The sequence below is a fragment of the Sinohyriopsis cumingii genome, chromosome 18 (genome assembly GCF_028554795.1).
Source record: "Sinohyriopsis cumingii isolate HCF-2022 chromosome 18, ASM2855479v2, whole genome shotgun sequence".
NCBI lineage: Eukaryota > Metazoa > Mollusca > Bivalvia > Unionida > Unionidae > Sinohyriopsis > Sinohyriopsis cumingii.
This window is the reverse complement of record NC_142978.1, coordinates 52,626,736-52,647,129: the sequence shown is the minus strand read 5'-3', so window position 1 is coordinate 52,647,129 and position 20,394 is coordinate 52,626,736. Positions and strand designations below refer to the sequence as shown.

The following is a 20,394-nucleotide window of genomic DNA, read 5'->3' as shown; positions in this document are numbered from 1 at the left end:
ATGGAAATTGAAATGCTCAAACATCAGCAATATTTCCTGGCACACCTCCCCCCAAGATAACCAAGACTGTAGTCTCCCTCCCATCTTGTGCCCATGCTTACACCATAGTCGATGTTTATGGACCCCATTACTTGCAAGAAATTGAGGGAGAGGTGTAAAATAGTGTCAGAGAAACTTAGCTGTGTACTGAGATTTATTGTAGTCATAGGAGAAAGGTCAATGAGGTCAATGTAAAATCTTAATAAAGTCACTGGAGTGTGAAACACTGATCACTGTACCCTACTTTTGCCTGTAGTTAATAGTCCTCTAAAATGAATTCACTCAAAGCTTTATTACAGTAAATGCAATAGTGGCATATAAAATGACCTAAATGAAATAAAACTATCATTGTGACCTACTTTTCCTTATGTTAATTAGTTTCTTCCATTATGAATATACCAAGTTTCATGAATATACATAGATATCAGTTGATCTCAGCTAAATACATGAACATAATGAAAATCACTGGAATGTAAAAGGTCTCTGTGAGCTACTTTTACCTACAGTGAGTACTTCTCTCCAATATGAACATGCCATCAGGAAAGTGACCCCTATGTCTAACCTAAGCTTTACAGGCAAGAAAAAAATCCAATGATGAAAAATATAAAGACTATTATCAAAAATGGCTACTAGTTATATCTAATGTCATGTTTATTTAAAAGGAAAGCAACAGATGCAGCCAATGAAGCCATTGATGTAATATCTACATGTATACAAATTTTGACTGGTTGTCTAATAGTTAGAGCATTACTCTAGCTCTGATTATAAGAACTAGGTCCCAGATAAAGACTGATGATACCGTAAAGAAGGGTTAATCTAGAAACAACACCAACACAGTCTGCTTGAAAAGCTGCAAACCAGGCAATTAGTTTAATACCCTAACACTTTTGAACATAATGTCTTGCCATTCAATTAACAAAATAAACATTACTGAGTGTAATCTTTTATAATAATTCTATGATTGCATTCATTAAAAGATTTTTTAAAGGCATATATTTTCTGCCTAGTTTGATGTTTAAAAAACAAATGTCATCGTGCTCTTCTATATTTTCCTACTTAAAGAACAGGCATGGCATATTAAAACAATACGTGTTATTGCACCCACATGCTAACATAACACAAAAAATATACAGAGCAAGAAACAATGACTACTTTTTCTAGCAAAGGGCACATACAAAAACTCATTCTGTTATTTACATACAACCAGGTTTGCAGCCCAAGGGTAACAAATATTCATGACATGGCAGAGAAAGAAACCTTGTTGCCATGGCAACATAAACATGTTAGAAGCAGTCCAAATCAGTCCTATAAAGAAAAAAGCAATGAACATATGCACTTGAAATAAAGAGTTCTGCGTTCAACTTTGAGGTGATTGGTTGATCAGTGTGTTAGCTAATTTTGGTAATTTCCTCTCCTACCGAATTACTGGACAAGTGGAGCTGTCCCATTTGTGTGGTGAGTGTAGGCAGCATGGACTGAAGGTCTAGACCTGCATTACCCGGATGAACTGTAGATGGAATCATCTGGCAAAAACAGGAGCCAAATGGCTGTACATTTTGAAAGATGTACAACTGAATGTTAAATGTCAAATATATGTAATATAAAATATATAATCTTATTTAAAATACAAAATTACACCCTATAAAACAAAGTTTACCTGTTTCTTAGTTACATATTTGTGGAAGTTTCTTGGGAAATAAATAGAAACCTCTTTTCAAGTTTCAAAATATAACATCGATTAAAAATTGTACTTAATGTGAACATGTGGCAAATAATCAGAATATCAAAATGAACTTTATCCGAAGTCTGGCCACTGTTGTCAAATGTTTAAGATTAAGTGAAAACAAATTGAAAGATCTGAAGGGAAACTAAAACCCAATTAAGAAATTTTCAAAAATAATCTCCAGAACCTGTCAATTTATTTATTTTAATGGGTATCAATTTTGTGATTCTGCAATATGTGAAATTTCTGTTCATATATAACTTTAGATTCAGTAAGGGGTCTTATTGTTTCCACAAAAGAACACCGCTCAAGGGGATCTTAAATTATTCAATTAATTTGTTGCTTGTAGCAACTCCAAAATCCACAAAATTGGTAACCATAAATTCTGTCTTCATTCTTCCCATCTGACCATTTTTTTCCAAAGTTTTTTTTTTTCTACATTTTTAGGGGAAAAAATGTCCATTAACTAATAAACTGATTAATACTGTAAGCCATGAATTTGATATATCAATTAGTATGTGAACATTATATACTGTCCATCATGCTGGAAGCCTTGTCTAACCTCCAGGGTCTATTCTAGTATGCATGACTGAGATTCAAGACTATTTCTAAATATACTGCACAAATTAACCAAATGCACAAAAATCATTATTCAGAAAATTCCACTTCTTTGTCAATATAGAAAGGGAATTTTCAATTTTCTTTTCAGTTCTAGAAAAGACCCTGAACCTTCTCACAAATCTTCAGTTTTTTATTCTTCCAACCAAGTTTTTCCCTCAATATTAATAAAATATATCAAAACTTCTCTCAATTGGGCATACGCCTAATTAGAGAGATGAATAATGGTGAAAATTTTAGTATAGAAAATGATAGGCTTGCCTAAATGAATATATGCAAGAAGCACAAGATGGATGGCTACAGATAAATATAATGTACCAAACTATATATAATTTTCAAATCAACCACCAAGCTCACACTGATTTTTTAAAAATATTGTCAGCTCTACTCTATTAGGAAAACTTTTCCAAAAAGGACACCCATGTACATAGAAAACTTTCACAAATTTCAAATGAGAGATTTTATCTATTGTATAAGTACACCTGTCTAAGACAGAAAGAGGAAACTTTCTGATTAATCATCCAAGGTTAAAGCAGGTCAAGTGCAATGTCACAAAATCAAAATTAGAAATGTCTAAGTTTTACAGTATTTGTCTTGGATCAACATAATAGATGCTGAGGAATGTGACAGAAGGAGTTGCCTCCCCTTGACATATAGGTACAAATATTTTAAATCAAAAGCATCTAATATGTTGCAAAACAATTTGACTAAATTCCCAATTAATAACTAAATTTCCAATTAAAGGCTAAATTTCTAATTAATGGCTAAATTTCAAATGAATGACTCCTAGAAGATATGTTTTTGGTACCCTATACACCTATTTATAAGCTGAGTCAACTGTAACTAGATAGACCCTGACATCTGACCATACTGAATATACTCACTTTAAAGTTCATTCAAACTGCAATCATCAAAGAAACCTGATCTGCCATAGCATAATGCATCTGCCCATCAGGGTCTATGTTGTTTGTTCTACTGACTACTCCTAACAAACTGCACAGACCCAGATATGATATAGCATTATGCAACAGCAGATCTGGGTCAGTGCAGTTAGCAGTTGGACATGTCTTATAAGTAAGCATGTATGATACAGCATTTGACAGCAGATCAGGGTCTATGTCATTTGCTGTTAGACTTGACTAATATGTCATTTGCTATTTGACTTGACTATTTTATCATTTGCTGTTAAACTTGAACATTATGTCATCTGCTGTTAAACTGGACTATTATGTCATCTGCTATTACACTTGACTATTTGGCATCTGCTATTAGACTTGACTAATATCCACTTTTTGCCATTTCTAATTATGTAAAATGTATAATCTGTTCAGAAAAGAATTTGGCAGAAGCTTATACTAGATTTATTACAATGGGTGTTCAACTAAAGAAAAAGTATTTTTATGTGGTTCTCCATACAAGACAGTAACACAAATATAGGTTCCTTATATGTCATCTATTGAAACTTTACATGATCAGTTGAGCTTGGTTGAGAAATAATAGATATGCATAAGGGTTAAAGGTCAGTATGTGGTGAACGCCATGTTCGCCATGGCTACAAACTTACATGTGCCATCTGAGGTTGCATAATGTACTGTGGATGGACTGCCCAGCCAGCATGTGTCGATTGTACTTGATAGCTGGGGGCAGGGGATTGCGCCATTGTGTACCTAGGAACGAGTCCTGCTGGTGTCATAAGAGCCGTGGCACCGGACGGTGATGCCATACTGTAAGGCATGTAAAGACTGTAATATGACAAGTAGGAGTGTTAGTGGAGCGTACAACCCGGCTATACATGTATGCAATCAGAAGAATACAAGGTAGGTGATGCTAATATGTAATACTACACAATCCAATGGGCTAATTCCGATTATGATCTACAACACAAATATTTACCTCATTATTTTGATCCAAGTCAGGTTGATTTAGTACTACTTGAATGCGGGTTACTTCTATAAAAGTGTAAAAGCATTTGATCCAAATCCCTTCAGTATCTGGTTTCAGTAAGCTCTTGCTTAATTTTCTGATGGTGAAGTTATCTTGCTTGTTTTTTCACAGCATTTTCAACACATTATTGGCTACATCATGCAGATGAAACAGGAGCGAATGCCATTTCCAAAACACAGCAAAGCTGCCAACATGGACGGAAAGAGTGTGTATACCCAAATCCATGACCCTTGAATTAGGAATCCCATGCTTCCTAACCTCACTATGGAGGTTTCTTTCTCATGGCCATTTAACATAATTAACTTTCTGAAAATTTTATTTAAGGGTTTCACATTCTTTTATTTTTTTATATTTCAATCTTCAATGGGGTAAATTTGCAGTCCTTCAGGAACTAGCTCATTGGATAAGAAAAGAAATAAAATGAATCATGATTAAATACAAAGAATATCAATACAAAAACTAAAGGTCATTCTTGTCTCTGGTTACCATGGATACTATAATGTAGTGATAATAAATCACAATAAGCAGTAAAGTTAGGGTACCAAAGTACAAGAGGACTTGCTGTTTTTGAATGGTTCCATGATGGTGTTAAGCATACTAAATAACATGGGGACTGCTTCTGGATGGTTCTATGATGATGTAAATGGTACTACTGAATATGGGGACCTGCTTATGGATGATTCTATGATGATGTAAATGGTACTACTGAATATGGGGACCTGCTTGTGGATGGTTCTATGATGGTGTAAATGGTACTACTGAATATGGGGACCTGCTTGTGGATGGTTCTATGATGGTGTAAATGGTACTACTGAATATGGGGACCTGCTTGTGGATGGTTCTATGATGATGTAAATGGTACTACTGAATATGGGGACCTGCTTGTGGATGGTTCTATGATGATGTAAATGGTACTACTGAATATGGGGACCTGCTTATGGATGGTTCTATGATGATGTAAATGGTACTACTGAATATGGGGACCTGCTTGTGGATGGTTCTATGATGGTTCATAGGGCACTAAAGAATACAGGAGCTTGCTTGTGACTGGTTTTATGATGGATTATAGCGTACTACAGAAAATGGAGACTTGCTTGTGTATGGGTCCATGATGGTGTATTGGGGTAATGCCAAACTTGGGGACTCACTTGTGAATGGTTCCATGATGGTATATAAGGTACTACAGAACACAGGGACTTGCACATGAATGGTTTTATGATGGTTTATTGGGTAATGCAGAATCTGGGGACTCACTTTTGAATGGTTCTATAATGGTGTGTAGGGCAATGCAGCATTTGGGGACATGTTTGTCAATAGTTATGTGATGGTCTATATGGCACTGCATAATTTGGGGACTCATTTAAGAAAGGTTCTATAAAGTACTTTTGAACATGGTGACTTGCTTGTAAATGATTCCATGGTGGTCACTTGGTGTACAGGACACTAAAAAACATAGAAGCCTTGCTTGTGAAGGATCCTATGATGGTGTAAAAGGGTACTGCAGAATTTGGGGATTTGTCTTTGAATGGTTCAGTGAAGGTCACTTGGCATATAGGACACTAAAGAACACATGGACATGATTGTACATTGTTCTTTGATGGTATATAGAATACTGCAGAATTTGGGGACTTGTTTGTGAATGGTATGAATGTGGTGGTCACTTGGCATATAGGACACTAAAGAATAAAGGAACATGCTTGTAAATGGTTATATGATGGTGTATAGAATACTGCAGAATTTGGGGACTTGTCTGTGAGTGATTCTTCTATGATAGTGTACAGGGTACTTCAGAATTTGGGGACTTGTCTGTGAATGATTCTTCTATGATAGTGCATAGGGTACTGCAGAATTTAGGGACTTGTTGCTGAATGATTCTTCTATGATAGTGTATAGGGTACTGCAGAATTTAGGGACTTGTTTGTGAACGGTTCTATGATAGTGTATAGGGTACTGCAGAATTTAGGGACTTGTTTGTGAATGGTTCTATGATAGTGTATAGGGTACTGCAGAATTTAGGGACTTGTTTGTGAATGGTTCTATGATAGTGTATAGGGTACTGCAGAATTTAGGGACTTGTTTGTGAATGGTTCTATGATAGTGTATAGGGTACTGCAGAATTTAGGGACTTGTTTGTGAATGGTTCTATGATAGTACAGCTTAAATAAGCAAGACAGGAAATCTAATGTTGCCAATCACAGCTTTGACACCAAAAGGTACTTGTTAGCTCTATTTGATGAGAGATTAACTAAATCCAGAAATCCAAAGAGAAATTTGTGTACTTTATTGACCAAAAGTATGACCAGAAACAAGATTGATGATTCACTCAATTTTTAAAAGAATTCCGTCCAACTAAATGACAGACTTTTTATAAGACTTTCCTATTATTGCAATAGTTGAAAAGTTGGATTACCAACATAATGATTCAAGTGAATTTGTGTATTTCAAACAGAGACTGGTTTTATATTGTAAGATTTAATTGAAATCGAAATAAATGTGTAGCAATTACTGAATTAGCTTACAAAAATGTAAACTCATATTAAACTGTAACTCAGTTTGATCAAAATATTGTAAGCAAGCATAAACAGTCAAAAATATTTTAAGCAAGCATCCACAATTGAAAACATTGTAAGGATACATCCACCGTAAAAAAAACATTGAGACTATCGCATACAAGTCTTCTGTTTGAAATACTAATCAAGGTATAAAAAACAAATAAAGTTAAAAACAAATACTATTCCAAGTATAAGGATGAATATATTGATAACAGAAACAACCAAACCTTTACACAGCAACTGATGGTTGCCATTTTAAAATAGCATGTTCCAGTTAAAGTGGTCATCTTATATGGTTTAACTACAAACAGTTATTGTCTTATCTTTGAGACAAAATGCAATTATGTCGATTTTCATATGAAATTGAAATCTGTGAAGGTTTGGTTTCCTTTACTTATGGCAAAGACAAATCAAGCCAGGGCATGGCCAAGATGGCATAGTCATAATATAATAAATGATATTTTTTTTGGTCAAAAAATTTTAATATTTTGGTTCAAATCACTATGCAGTACTAATGCACATTTTCTGATTTTCAATTTGTTTTTAATTTTTTTATTCACAATGCTGATGAATATGATAGGCAAACACTGTAATTATGAAATTATGCTTTTCAATATGTATATTAATGTACATTAATTTCATTCATTATGCTTGTCAACATGTATATTAATGTGCATTTCATACATTTCACAAAATAAAATGTATTTGATAATGCCTTTAATTTGTCAAAATAAATTACATAAAGAAGTTAATATATAACAAGAAATGTTATATTACTTTTTCTGATGTATGCAAATGTTATATTACTTTTTTTGATGTATGTAAATGTTATATTACTTTTTCTGATGTATGCTTTTCATGAATACAAAAGCAGTAAAATGTTGACCCAAAATAGTAGAATGGTTTATAAACATCAGAATTTTCTTATGAAACAGTACAGTTATTTCTGTAGTATCCTAAAATTTAAAGGAAAAAAAACCCAGGAGATATGTGACTGCATATAATTCTGAACAAACTTTATTTACGTGAATTATGCGAAACAAAAATAAATAAGGCTGTTTTATGAATGTGAACTCCACACCTCTTCCTTAAATACTAATGATAAAAAAACGCGTCTAATTTGAGAACCTTTTCACACAAAGAAATGAGTACTAATAAAAAAAGATTAGATCATTTGATTCACTTTAACCTCATAGATTTAGCTAAAGAATTTTATGCAAATGGACATTTCTTACAAACTTTTACATGTTTTCTAAGCAACAATTGTGGGAAAAGGCAAGATTCATTAAAAAAAAATATATATAAAAAATAACAAGGGTATTTCAATGCAAAGGGTGACTGATAAAGTTATAGTTATAAAAGCAAATAAGAAAACTCTTGGTTTTATTTTTTTAATAAGATGCTGGCCATGGTGACCTATATTCCAGATCTGAAGATGGTGCTATGAATAGCATCAAAATAAAATGAAAGTAAAAGCATTAAAACTGATGTCAGTCAAGGTTGTAGGCTGAAGTAATGACAGGCATGCACAGATTGCTTAAGTGAGTGATTTGTCAAGATTCAACAAGGTGTCATCATTGAAGGTTAGATCTTGCATACATACAACATCTAAGCCATACAAGGATAAATGATTATTAATGTAATACATGTTGTCACAGTCAGGGATATACAGCTGTGTGTGTATATTAACAGAATCATTAGTCCCAATTTTCTTTACAGAAATAATAATATTCCATGCATCACAATACATACTACGTATTCATTTTAGTTCTGAAAACTGTTTGTAGCATTATAACTGGAAATGTTTTTGTTCATCCAAGAGTTATAGATCTTATTAATGGGGTGGGGAAGTTACAAGTAATTTGAATTTTAAAGAAAAGGAAATTTAATCTGATGCTTTATTATTTGATGAAATAAACTTTACTGTTGAATAAATTGCAAAATGTAATGAAAATATTCTTAAAATTTAGATCATTTAGTTCACATTACTTCCAGAATTCTGTTTATAATTCTGGACGATTACAAAGGGAGTAAATGTAATCATGGCTATTTTTAATATGGTGTGCTTATCAAAGGGAGATAACTGAGAAATTACTTACCCATTTTGAGCAAGGGCTGCTTGATCATATGCCAACTGTATAGTCTAATGAAAAATAGAAATAAAGAAGCAAATCTAAATTAACGTCATCTGTTAATGTAAAGACTATACTTTCCTTCATGTTTGCTTCTGTTTCTTTTCCATATCAATTCACCAATGTAAATGATGGTCATCAAATTTGTATTCATCCATTAAATGTTTCTTGTCATCATGGAAAATTATGGCTCATTTTTGCACTATATTCAAACCAAACAATTTATTGCAACGCCTGTAATATCAAATTTCCAGATGTAAAACAGCACATCTTTTAGTCCTATTATTTTTCTTTCTTTCAACAAAAAACACAAACAAATTACTATACCACAGAGGCTTGAAAAAGAAACAGTGCTTCTAGCTGCTAGAGTTACTGGACCATTGGATGGACCATTCTTACTGGACCATTGGATAGACAATAATGCCAAATATTTTAAATGTTTATGGTACTTCATTTCAACTTTCTATACACTGAATATGGTATATCATTCTTACTCTTTGTATACTGTATATGGTATTTCATTCTGACTGTATGCTGTATATGGTATTTCATTCTGACTGTATACTGTATATGGTATTTCATTCTTACTCTTTTGATACTGTATATGGTATTTCATTCTTACTCTTTGTATACTGTATATGGTATTTCATTCTGACTGTACACTATATGGTATTTCAATCTGACTGTATGCTGTATATGGTATTTCATTCTGACTGTATGCTGTATATGGTATTTCATTCTGACTCTCTGTACACTGTATGGTAAATTCTTCAAATGGTTAGACAAGACTTGTTTAACATCATTTAACCCTGATATATATTAAAAAATAGTCTCTTAACAAAAGTGTAAAAAAGATATTCTATTTACCGATAAACTTACATCTGCTGACAACTTCTGTTGTAAAGGATTCTTCTTTTTGTTTCCTCCATCTGCAAATTTTACTAGCAAAGGCTCTGTGCAGCCTGTGGGAAGAAAACACATAAATCAGGGACATACAGATCAAATAAATTTGCCAGTAATACAAATTTCTGGATGTAAAATGTTTGTATCATTACAACTCTTTCAAACAATTTTAATGTGAAAGCTGCAGCAGCTTCTTTAAACTTACCCTTAGTAACTTATACTCGTTTTTCAAACTTGTCCTTAGTAACTTGTACTCCTTTAAACTTGCCCTTAGTATAATGTACTCCTTTAAACTTGCATTTAGTAACTTATACTCCTTTAAACTTGCCCTTAGTAACTTGTACTCCTTTAAAGTTGCCCTTAGTATCTTGTACTCCTTTAAACTTGCATTTAGTAACTTATACTTGTTTTTCAAACTTGCCCTTAGTAACTTGTACTCCTTTAAACTTGCCCTTAGTATCTTGTACTCCTTTAAACTTGCCCTTAGTAACTAATACTACTTCTTTAAACTAGCCCTTAGTAACTTGTACTCCTTTAAACTTGCCCTTAATAACTTGTACTACTTTAAACTTGCCCTTAGTAATGTGTACTCCTTTAAACTTGCCCTTAGTAACTTGTACTCCTTCTTTAAACTAGCCTTTAGTAACTTATACTCCTTTTTTAAAGTGTGTTTTCTTATACATTCTCTGATGCATTCAATATGTGTTTTAATTATCTATCAGTTATGTCAGGGCATTTTGTTCTGGTCCAAACATAATTGTGAACACTGATTAAAACAGTCAAAGCCACCTATGTAAAAAGACAAAAGAACATAAACAAAACAGAAAGCAATCTGCGAATATATAACTGTCACTTAACATGTTAGTATTTTTCAATATACTTCTTTTAATATAACACTGGCTGCTTAAGACACAACATTGTTCAAGATCTTTCCATGCTAGGCTGATAAAGAGCTGTGAAATTTGTCTGTATCAGTTGCTTCCCCTGTTAAGAGACATGCAATACTGCTATAAAGTTACTATGCTATTCAATGGTCTTTCATTCAAGGGGAAGCAAGCCAGTTTTGACATTATTTCACCTTGTGTATAGGGAGGAATTGGATGTTGACTCTGACAAATGTTGAACAGTAGTCGTCTTCAGTCCAATTTATAATTTGAGCCACCAGTTTATCAAACCAATGCTGACAGTCAAACATATAAAATTTTGAAATATCAAGTATGTATATTGCTATTTTTAGTGTCACTGATCCTTTAATAATCTGACAACCCTGCCCTCACCACCTTATAACATTGGTAGTTGGCATGAATTGTTGAATGCATAATTCTTTGTCCATACCCTCATTTCTATTAAGACTATCTCTGTTATCCATTGTTCATCCCTTTATTTTTATTAAGACAATCTGGAGTCCATACCCTCATTTCTATTAAGAGCAGCTGGAGTCCATACACTCATTTCTATTAAGAGCAGTTGGAGTCCATACCTTTGTTTCTATTAAGAAAATTTTGGAGTCCATACCTTTATTTCTATCAAGATAATCTCTTCTATTATTCACAGCCCATACCTATAATTCTATTTAGATAATCTCTTCTATTATTTAGATTCCATACCCTCATGTATATTAGGACTATCTCTTCTATCATCTATTAAATATCCTCAGCCTGTATTTTAATGTTTTCTAATTTCATGGTGTTTGTTTTTGTAATCATATCATTGTTTTTTATCTTATATGTGTTGTCTAATGTTGTAAAGCGATTAGAGCTTCTAAAGATTAGGTGCTATACAAAGTCCTGATTATTATTATTATTATTATTATTATTATTATTATTACTATTATTATTATTATTGCCCATACCATTATTTCTATTAAGACAATCTCTTCTAATATTAAGTCATCATACATACAATTGCTTTCTATGACTCAGTCATCATACATACAATTGCTCTCTATTACTCAGTCATCATACATCCAAATGCTTTCTATTACTCAGTCATCATACATCCAATTGTTTTCTATTACTCAGTCATCAAACATCCAACTGCTTTCTATTATTCAGTCATCATACATCAAAATTGCTTTCTATTACTCAGTCATCATACATCCAATTGTTTTCTATTACTCAGTCATCATACATACAATTGCTTTCTATTACTCAGAGACATCATACATCAAATTGCTTTCTATTACTCAGTCATCATACATCCAGTTGCTTTCTGTTACTCAGTCATCATACATCAAACTGTTTTTTATTACTCAGTCATCATATATCCAATTGTTTTCTATTACTGAGTCATCATGCATCCAACTGTTTTCTATTACTGAGTCATCATACATCCAACTGTTTTCTATTACTGAGTCATCATACATCCAATTGTTTTCTATTACTGAGTCATCATACATCCAGTTGCTTTCTGTTACTCAGTCATCATACATCAAACTGTTTTTTATTACTCAGTCATCATATATCCAATTGTTTTCTATTACTGAGTCATCATGCATCCAACTGTTTTCTATTACTGAGTCATCATACATCCAACTGTTTTCTATTACTGAGTCATCATACATCCAATTGTTTTCTATTACTGAGTCATCATACATCAAATTGCTTTCTATTACTTAGTCATCATACATCAAATTGCTTTCATGTATTTGTCAACAGTAAATCATAATATCAAACTCAAATGATTTACATCTATTGGCCTCACTCATAATCATATAGATGCTTCAAATAAAATCAGTATAACAATTTTCAAATGCTTGAGTGATAGAGCTAAAGAACATATGAATAGAACAATTACATGAAGACATGGACTCCTCCCTCTACACATTTCAGTGAAACTGATGGAATCATGGCTGTAAACCACTCCCATAAAACACTGCAATGAAACTGATGGAATCATGGCAGTAATCCACTCCCATAAAACATTGCAATGAAACTGATGGAATCATGGCTGTAAACCACTCCCATAAAACACTGCAATGAAACAGATGGAATCATGACAGTAAACCACTCCCATAAAACATTGCAATGAAACTGATGGAATCATGGCTGTAAACCACTCCCATAAAACACTGCAATGAAACTGATGGAATCATGACAGTAAACCACTCCCATAAAACACTGCAATGAAACTGATGGAATCATGGCTGTAAACCACTCCCATAAAACATTGCAATGAAACTGATGGAATCATGGCAGTTAACCACTCCCATAATACACTGCAATGAAACTGTAGATCAACAGACTGTATTATATGTGGTAAAATTGCAACCGCTGTAAGTGTTCAAACATTGTAGATCAATGTACAGTATTATACTGTTGCAACTATATACAATGTTAGGTATTCACACACTGTAGATCAATTTACTTAATTATACCTGGTAAAATTGCACACACTGTAAGTGTTCCTACACTGCAATTTAATATGCTATCTATACAACCGTATAAGATGGGTTCAACTGCAAACAACAAAGACCCATAAATCTGTTGCCACATAATATGCTGGCAGAGCTGGGTCTCTACTGTTGTTGTTGAACTGATTATTCCTAACAAACTGTATAGACCCAGATCTGCCACCACATTATGCAATGATAGATCTGTATCAGACTTTTATGAAAGTATCTACATCACTGTACTATACCTGGCAAAATTTTTGCATTGAATGCTGTTATGATCTGGTCACATTTGTCTTTTGATTCCATCCTAGCAAAACCAACACCACGGCTAATTCCATCGGGTTTCCGCAGGATTCTTGTCGATATCACTGTGCCATAGTCTTTGAACATATTCTCTAAATTTTGTTCAGAAAAATAGATTGGAAGGTTGGCTATGTACAGGTTGGTTGGATCCTGTTCTTGTTGCTGAAAGTAGAAAAATGGAGAAAATTTAAACTGGTCTCTCCTGCTTGCTAACATTAAAGAAATTTTATGTGTTTTGTTTTACTACACTAGGCAATTGTTTTCAGTATTAAAGAAGTCTTATCTCTATTGTGTTTTACTACACTTGGCAACTGTTTTCAACATTAAAAAAAAACCTTATCTCTGTTTTACTACACTTGGCAACTGTTTTCGATACTACAGAAATCTTATCTCATTTGTCTTTTACTGCTCTTAGCATATCAAAGAAATCTTATCTCTGTTGTGTGTTGTGTTTTACTACACTTGGCAACTGTTTTCAATATTATTTTTTTATATACCTCTGTTGTGTTTATCTTGGGTAACCATTTTTTATATTGAATTAAATCTTGTCCTCCATTATGCTGTATCATATTGGAAGACACCTTGTCTCCATTATGCCTAATCATATTGGAAGACACCTTGTCTCCATTATGCCTTATCATATTGGAAGACACCTTGTCTCCACAGTGCTTTATAACAATGGGCAATCATTTTTATTATTAAAGAAATATTATCTCCATTGTTCTTTGTCACAATGGGCAAATGCTTTTATTATTAAAGATTATACCCCTATTGTACTAAATCACAATTGGGCAACTGTTTGGTAATATCAACAAATCTTATCTCTATTGTGTTTTATCACACTGGGCAACTATTTTGGTAACATTAAAAACTCTTAATTCTATTGTGCTTTATCACACGGGGCAATTATTTAGAAATATTAAAGGAACCTTGTTTCTATTATCCTTAATCACACCTGGGAACCTATTTGGAAATATTAAATGAACTTTGTCTCCATTGTGCTTTATCACTTTAATTATGTTTGTTTTTCCCTCTTTTATATATACTGCAAACTGTTTTGTAGATAAATTTGACACATTTTTTAATATCAGTTTGGGGATATAGGGGAGACAATCTAACAAGGATAACTGGGGATACCACACCCGATTTATACATTCACAAGTTACCTCCCTTAGATTAAAACTTAAAATTTGTTTTAGGTCAGAGACAAGTTAGGTCCATTGAACGATTTTAATGACTAATACTTACCATACAAAATATCTGGTCTTCATATCATAAAATGAAATTCATCCATCTTCTATATATTAGTAAAAATGTTGTAAATAGGGTATACAATATTCCTGTCAACTAGCTTGAGCAAATTTTTCCTTTTGAATGTCTTAATATTTCATTGATTCACAGTCTTATTATTTCACTTACTGTCTTGTTATTCCAACCACTATCTTGTTATTTTACTATCAGTCTTGTTATTTCATTGACTGTTATTATTTCACTGAATGTCTTATTATTCCTTTGACTATCTTACTGTCTTGTTATTTCATTGACCATCTTATTATTTCATTGACTGTCTTATTTATTCCATTGTTGGTCATATTATTTCATTGATAGTCTTATTATTTCATTGACAGTCTTATTATTTCACTGAATGTCTTATTATTCCTTTGACTATCTTGTTATTTCATTGACTGTCTTGTTATTTCATTGACCATATTATTTCATTGACTGTCTTATTTATTCCGTTGTTGGTCGTATTATTTCATTGACTGTCTTATTATTTCATTGACAGTCGTATTATTTTATTGACAGTCTTATTATTTCATTGTCAGTCTTATTATTTCTTTGTCTGATTATTTCATTTACTCTTATTTTTTGATTGACTGTAGCTTAAATTACAGTGTAAAAATGGATGCATTATATAAAATGGTTATTGTGCTGATAATGGGAGTTACACAATTTTAAAATCTAATTCACTTTTTCTAAACTCATACCAAAAAGAAGCCAATTCACTTTTTGTCAACTCGTACTGAAAAGAAGTCTATTAAATTTATTTTTGAAAAAGAAGCCAATACAGTGCAAAGGTCACTGATAAAACAGGAAGTGGTAATTTTTTCCCCTATAGAAGAAATATAAGAAAGTGAAAATAAATAATTGATACAATTCATCAACCAGTCAATTGTTTGGAAAGTTGAGACTACTTTGAATTCATCATGGGGATCCAGTCTAGAAGTCTTATTTGGTATTCATCCTTCTAAGTGAAGAAAGTATTGTTTTATTCCATGGCCTATTTCCTGTCTCCAAGACATCAACTCCCAAGATCAAAAATCTGAATTTTGAGTGTTAATATAATCCAGTCTTTTATGCAAAAGAGCTTGTGCTATAAACTGAAAGACATTTGGCAATGACTGTATGTTCCAATCAATGACAATTCCAGCTTGAAATAAATTGCTTGACTCACGACTGGGCCTTTTCCAAAATGAATGATGAGAAAAGATAAATGTCACTATGCATAAGTCCTTTCAACAAAAATGAAGAGAATTCATAAAAACCAATAGCAACCATTATGTGCTGAATTATGGTTTTCCTAAAAAGCACATTCCCATGAGCAATCTAGGGGACAGATTTTCTGGTCAAAATGCTATTGAGCAATTAGTAATGGTGTGGAAGACTGAAAATTATCCTCCCTGTATCCTTTGAGATGTACATATTGTACTTCAATATCCTACGGCTCATAACCCTTTTCTTTTATAAAAAAAATGGGTTCTGTTGAAAATTTGACTGTGCCGTAACAGTAAAACGCTGTACAGAAGAGAAAAGCAGATTTATATATTCATGTAATGACCATCCTTTTGCAGTTCAAAAATTACTTCCACAATTAGCTATGCTGTTATAGTGGTCCATTGCTACTCAAGTATATAAATTATATACAAATTAAAACAAGGACCGCTGCACATAAACAACATACAAAGTTTGATCAAAATTGGTAGAGTTTCTTGAGACTTAAGCATGTTTTTAAAATCTGGAAAGATAACATTGGTCAATGCCATTGAAGTTTTAATAATGTTATAGATAAGAAAGAGGATTTTTTTAAAAAGAAACACTAATGTTATAGATGAGAAAGATGATTTTTAAAAAAAAATAATGTTATAGATGAGGAAGAATTTTAAAAAAGAAATAATAATGTTCTCTTATAATATAAATTAAAGGGTAATTTTTTTAATATATATTTTTAACATGTAGAAGGCAATTCAAGTAAGATAGTTATTTAGATAAATTTAGGAGTAATAAGAATTGAAACCAAAATGGTTGAAATGGTATGCAAACAAAGAATATATTGAAATGTAACATTTTTCTCATTCATTTTTATTTGAACCTCAAAAAGTGTTTAAAAACTAAATCTAATCTTCTATTTTTGTCAGTAATATAAATAATATTTATCTTTCTCATTTACTGAGTTATTTATCTGAAGATTATTTTAAATGCATTTTATTGAAAATAAAAGTAACAAAAAGATGACATAAGAGCTGTTTAAAAAAATTAAATTATTTTAAAGTATTATTCCTCATCGAAGCTGTCAGCCAAATCTGGAAAAGGAAGCAAGTTTGGTATGAGTTATCTACCGGCAAAATCTTGAAATCCTTGTAGTCTAGAATGATGTAACACATTTTGAACCAACTTTAACTGTTGTACATGTTGTGTTCTTTATTTTTATCATATTTATTTCTAAACTTCATTTTAACCCAGTTCTAACAGATGTAAAGGAACTGTCAAAGAAGGATTGCTGGAATTCAAAGCAAATTGGGAAATGATATCAGATCAAGTGTTTGCTGTTGTTGTTGTTGTTCTAGGGTTTAACGCCATTTTTCAGCACAGGATAGGCTATACATGGCGGCCAGTATAACTGGTGGAGGAAGAACCTTGGAAAACCCAGGGAAGAACCACCGACCCACGAGAAGCTACTGGCAGGCTTTCCCACATACCCACGCTAGCCGAGCCTTGGACTTGAACCCACGCAGACAGAGGTGAGATGGCAGTGATCCAGAACGGTGAGCGCTTTGGACCACTCGGCCACTCGGTACTTATACATTACCATTTGCCTTATTTATATGTGTACCAACATTTCTTATACCATGAATGTTTTCAATTGTTAGGACCTTGACTACATGGGTAATTGAAAATTCTTTTGAAATTCAAGAATGATCTGGTCTTTTAGTGTTCTTTAGGTGTGAAAAATCCATCTTGATCTTTACCTGATGTCCACCAATCAATCAGCAAATGAGGCCAAATGACAAAAACAAAATCAAAAATCTAAATCACGATGACTGATTTGGAATTGCAAAATCGTCAAGTATGGATTTATCTCACACTTAACAGACCAAATCAAAGATCTAGGCAAGCTGCCAAAAAGTTTTGACTGACATGTTAATGAAGTGTAGACTGTAACAATAAATACCTTAAATGTAAACTTCTATCTCTTGTTAAAATATGTCACCAGTCAATATCAACCAAGAACCACATTGTGAAAAGCACTGTACAACAAATCTACCCAAACCATTGCAAATCAATAAAAATTAATATGTTTCTTGTGTACTCAGTTTATAGGTGGTATGTGTAATTTGGATTTTTATGAAGCCTGCAGTGTGGCAGTTTAAAGTGATGTCTAGCACAGGGGAATCATGCTGCAGACATTTACCATCATGTCCCACCCAGTCACATTATCCTAACACAAGACCAACCAGTCCTAACACTAGCCTGTAAAGCTGAGTTCCAAGAAAGGCAGCTGTTAGTACCATTTTATAAGTCTTTGGTATAACTCTCACCTTGGATTCAGATTAAATTTATATAGTTTTAATGTTCACTTTTCAAAATGCACTTTTCCAAGCATAAAAAATGATTGAAAAGAAAATTCTGCGGTACACACCCTCTCTCTCAAAGAAACTGAAAGTAACATATGAACACATCTAAGGTGTATTTTTCGAGAAAGAAATCATGGCTAAACTCATAAGGGAGGAAAAGATATTGACAGATATGCAGATGAATTTAATCTACCCGACTTACCTATTTGGGTTTGAAGGGGTTACATAATGACATTATGGCTGTAAAGGGGCTTAATACTGACTGCACCCTGTATCAGATTTGTTGATGTTGTAGGGTTTAATGCTATTTTTCAGCACAAGATAAGCTATACATGGTGGCCAGTATAACTGATGGAGGAAGAACCCTGGAAAACCAGGGAAGAACCACCAATCCATGAGAAACTATTGGCAGGATTTCTCACGTACCCACGTTAGCCAAGCCTGAGACTCGAAACCCACACAAACAAAGGTGAGATGTCAGTGATCCGAAACGTTGAGCACTTTAGACCACGCGGCCCCCACTCAGGGCCCTATCAGATTTGTTTAGTGATAGGGCCATAGTTGATGGTAATAAGCTCACTCCCCACATTTGCAAACGAGGCTGCTGGCAATTTAATCCCCAACTTTTGGACTAAGTTAATAAGCTGGCCTCTTGGTCTTTGTCGAACAACAAATACCATTTACATGTATGATGCGGTATTTACCCTCACCAAAATTCATCTGAGAAATACCATATATGATGCCATCTTTACCTCCCAAAACTACATCTGTGAAATACCATACATGATGCCAAAATTAACCCTACCAAAACTACATCTGTAAAATACCATACATGATGCCAAAATTAACCCTACCAAAAGTACGTCTGTGAAATACCATATATAATACCATATTTACCTTCTCAAAAGTACATCTGTGAAATACCACATATATAATACCATATTTACCCTCTCAAAAATACATATGTGAAATACCACATAAGACATTGCATTTAACCTCCCAAAACTACAACTGTAAACACTAGTGAGCCTAATCTGTTGTTTAAACAATTAATGGCAAATCAGAGTCTGTGTCTTAGGTGAAAATGTGTTTTCTGTAGATGTTTGGGTGTGATGCTGGAATTCATATACATTCATGTCAGGGTAAATACTGTACATGATCGGTGTAGAATGAAAAAAGCACAGACAAATATCTGATGGCAAAATAATGTATGCCAACAGATCTAGTCCATTCTGTTAATAATAATAATAATAATAATAATAATAATAATAATAATAATAATATTAATAATAATAATAATGCTAACAATAATAATAATAATAATAATAATAATAATAATAATAATAATAATAATATAATAACAACAATACTAATACTAATAATAATGTTAATAACAATCATAATGCTAACAATGCTAGTAATAATAAAGATGATAATAATAATAATGATAATGATAATAAAAATGCTAAATATGCTAATAATAATAAAGATGATAATAATAATATTATTATTATTAATAATAATATTAATAATAATAATAAAATTGCTAACAATGCTAATAATAATAATAATAACAATGATAATAATAATAATGATGATAATAATAATAATTATAATTAAAAAATACTAACAATGCTAAAATTAATAATTAATAATAATAATGCTAATAATAATAATAATAATAATAATAATAATAATAATAATAATAATAATAATAAAATTAATAATAATAATAATAATAATAATAATAATAATAATAATAATAATAATAATGCCTTTATTTTATGAGGGTTACTAAGGACCTAATCTTACTTCGGGCCATCAATCATGTGCAGTATTTACCCTGATACGAATGTATATGAATTCCAGCATCACACCCAAACATCTACAGAAAACACATTTTCACTTGTGTCTGCACACTTGAACTGATAAA

At 32.5% G+C, this 20,394-nt stretch overlaps 1 protein-coding gene across 17 annotated transcripts in view; it reads right to left on the bottom strand.

Annotated features, from left to right (window-relative positions):
- Window positions 1-20,394, bottom strand: part of LOC149776646 (RNA-binding motif, single-stranded-interacting protein 2-like) — a 437,315-nt gene that overhangs the window by 36,953 nt on the left and 379,968 nt on the right. For 13 of the 17 annotated variants that reach the window (XM_089941160.1, XM_089941163.1, XM_089941165.1 and 10 more), the window contains 5 exons: window positions 13,551-13,770; window positions 9,876-9,970; window positions 8,976-9,019; window positions 3,945-4,122; window positions 1,458-1,562 (listed from right to left, as the gene is read on the bottom strand). In XM_089941160.1, the coding sequence (XP_089797286.1) occupies window positions 1,458-1,562; window positions 3,945-4,122; window positions 8,976-9,019; window positions 9,876-9,970; window positions 13,551-13,770 (642 nt within the window). The remainder of the gene's footprint in view (window positions 1-1,457; window positions 1,563-3,944; window positions 4,123-8,975; window positions 9,020-9,875; window positions 9,971-13,550; window positions 13,771-20,394) is intronic. The other 4 variants (XM_089941164.1, XM_089941166.1, XM_089941170.1 and 1 more) reach the window with 2 other exon arrangements.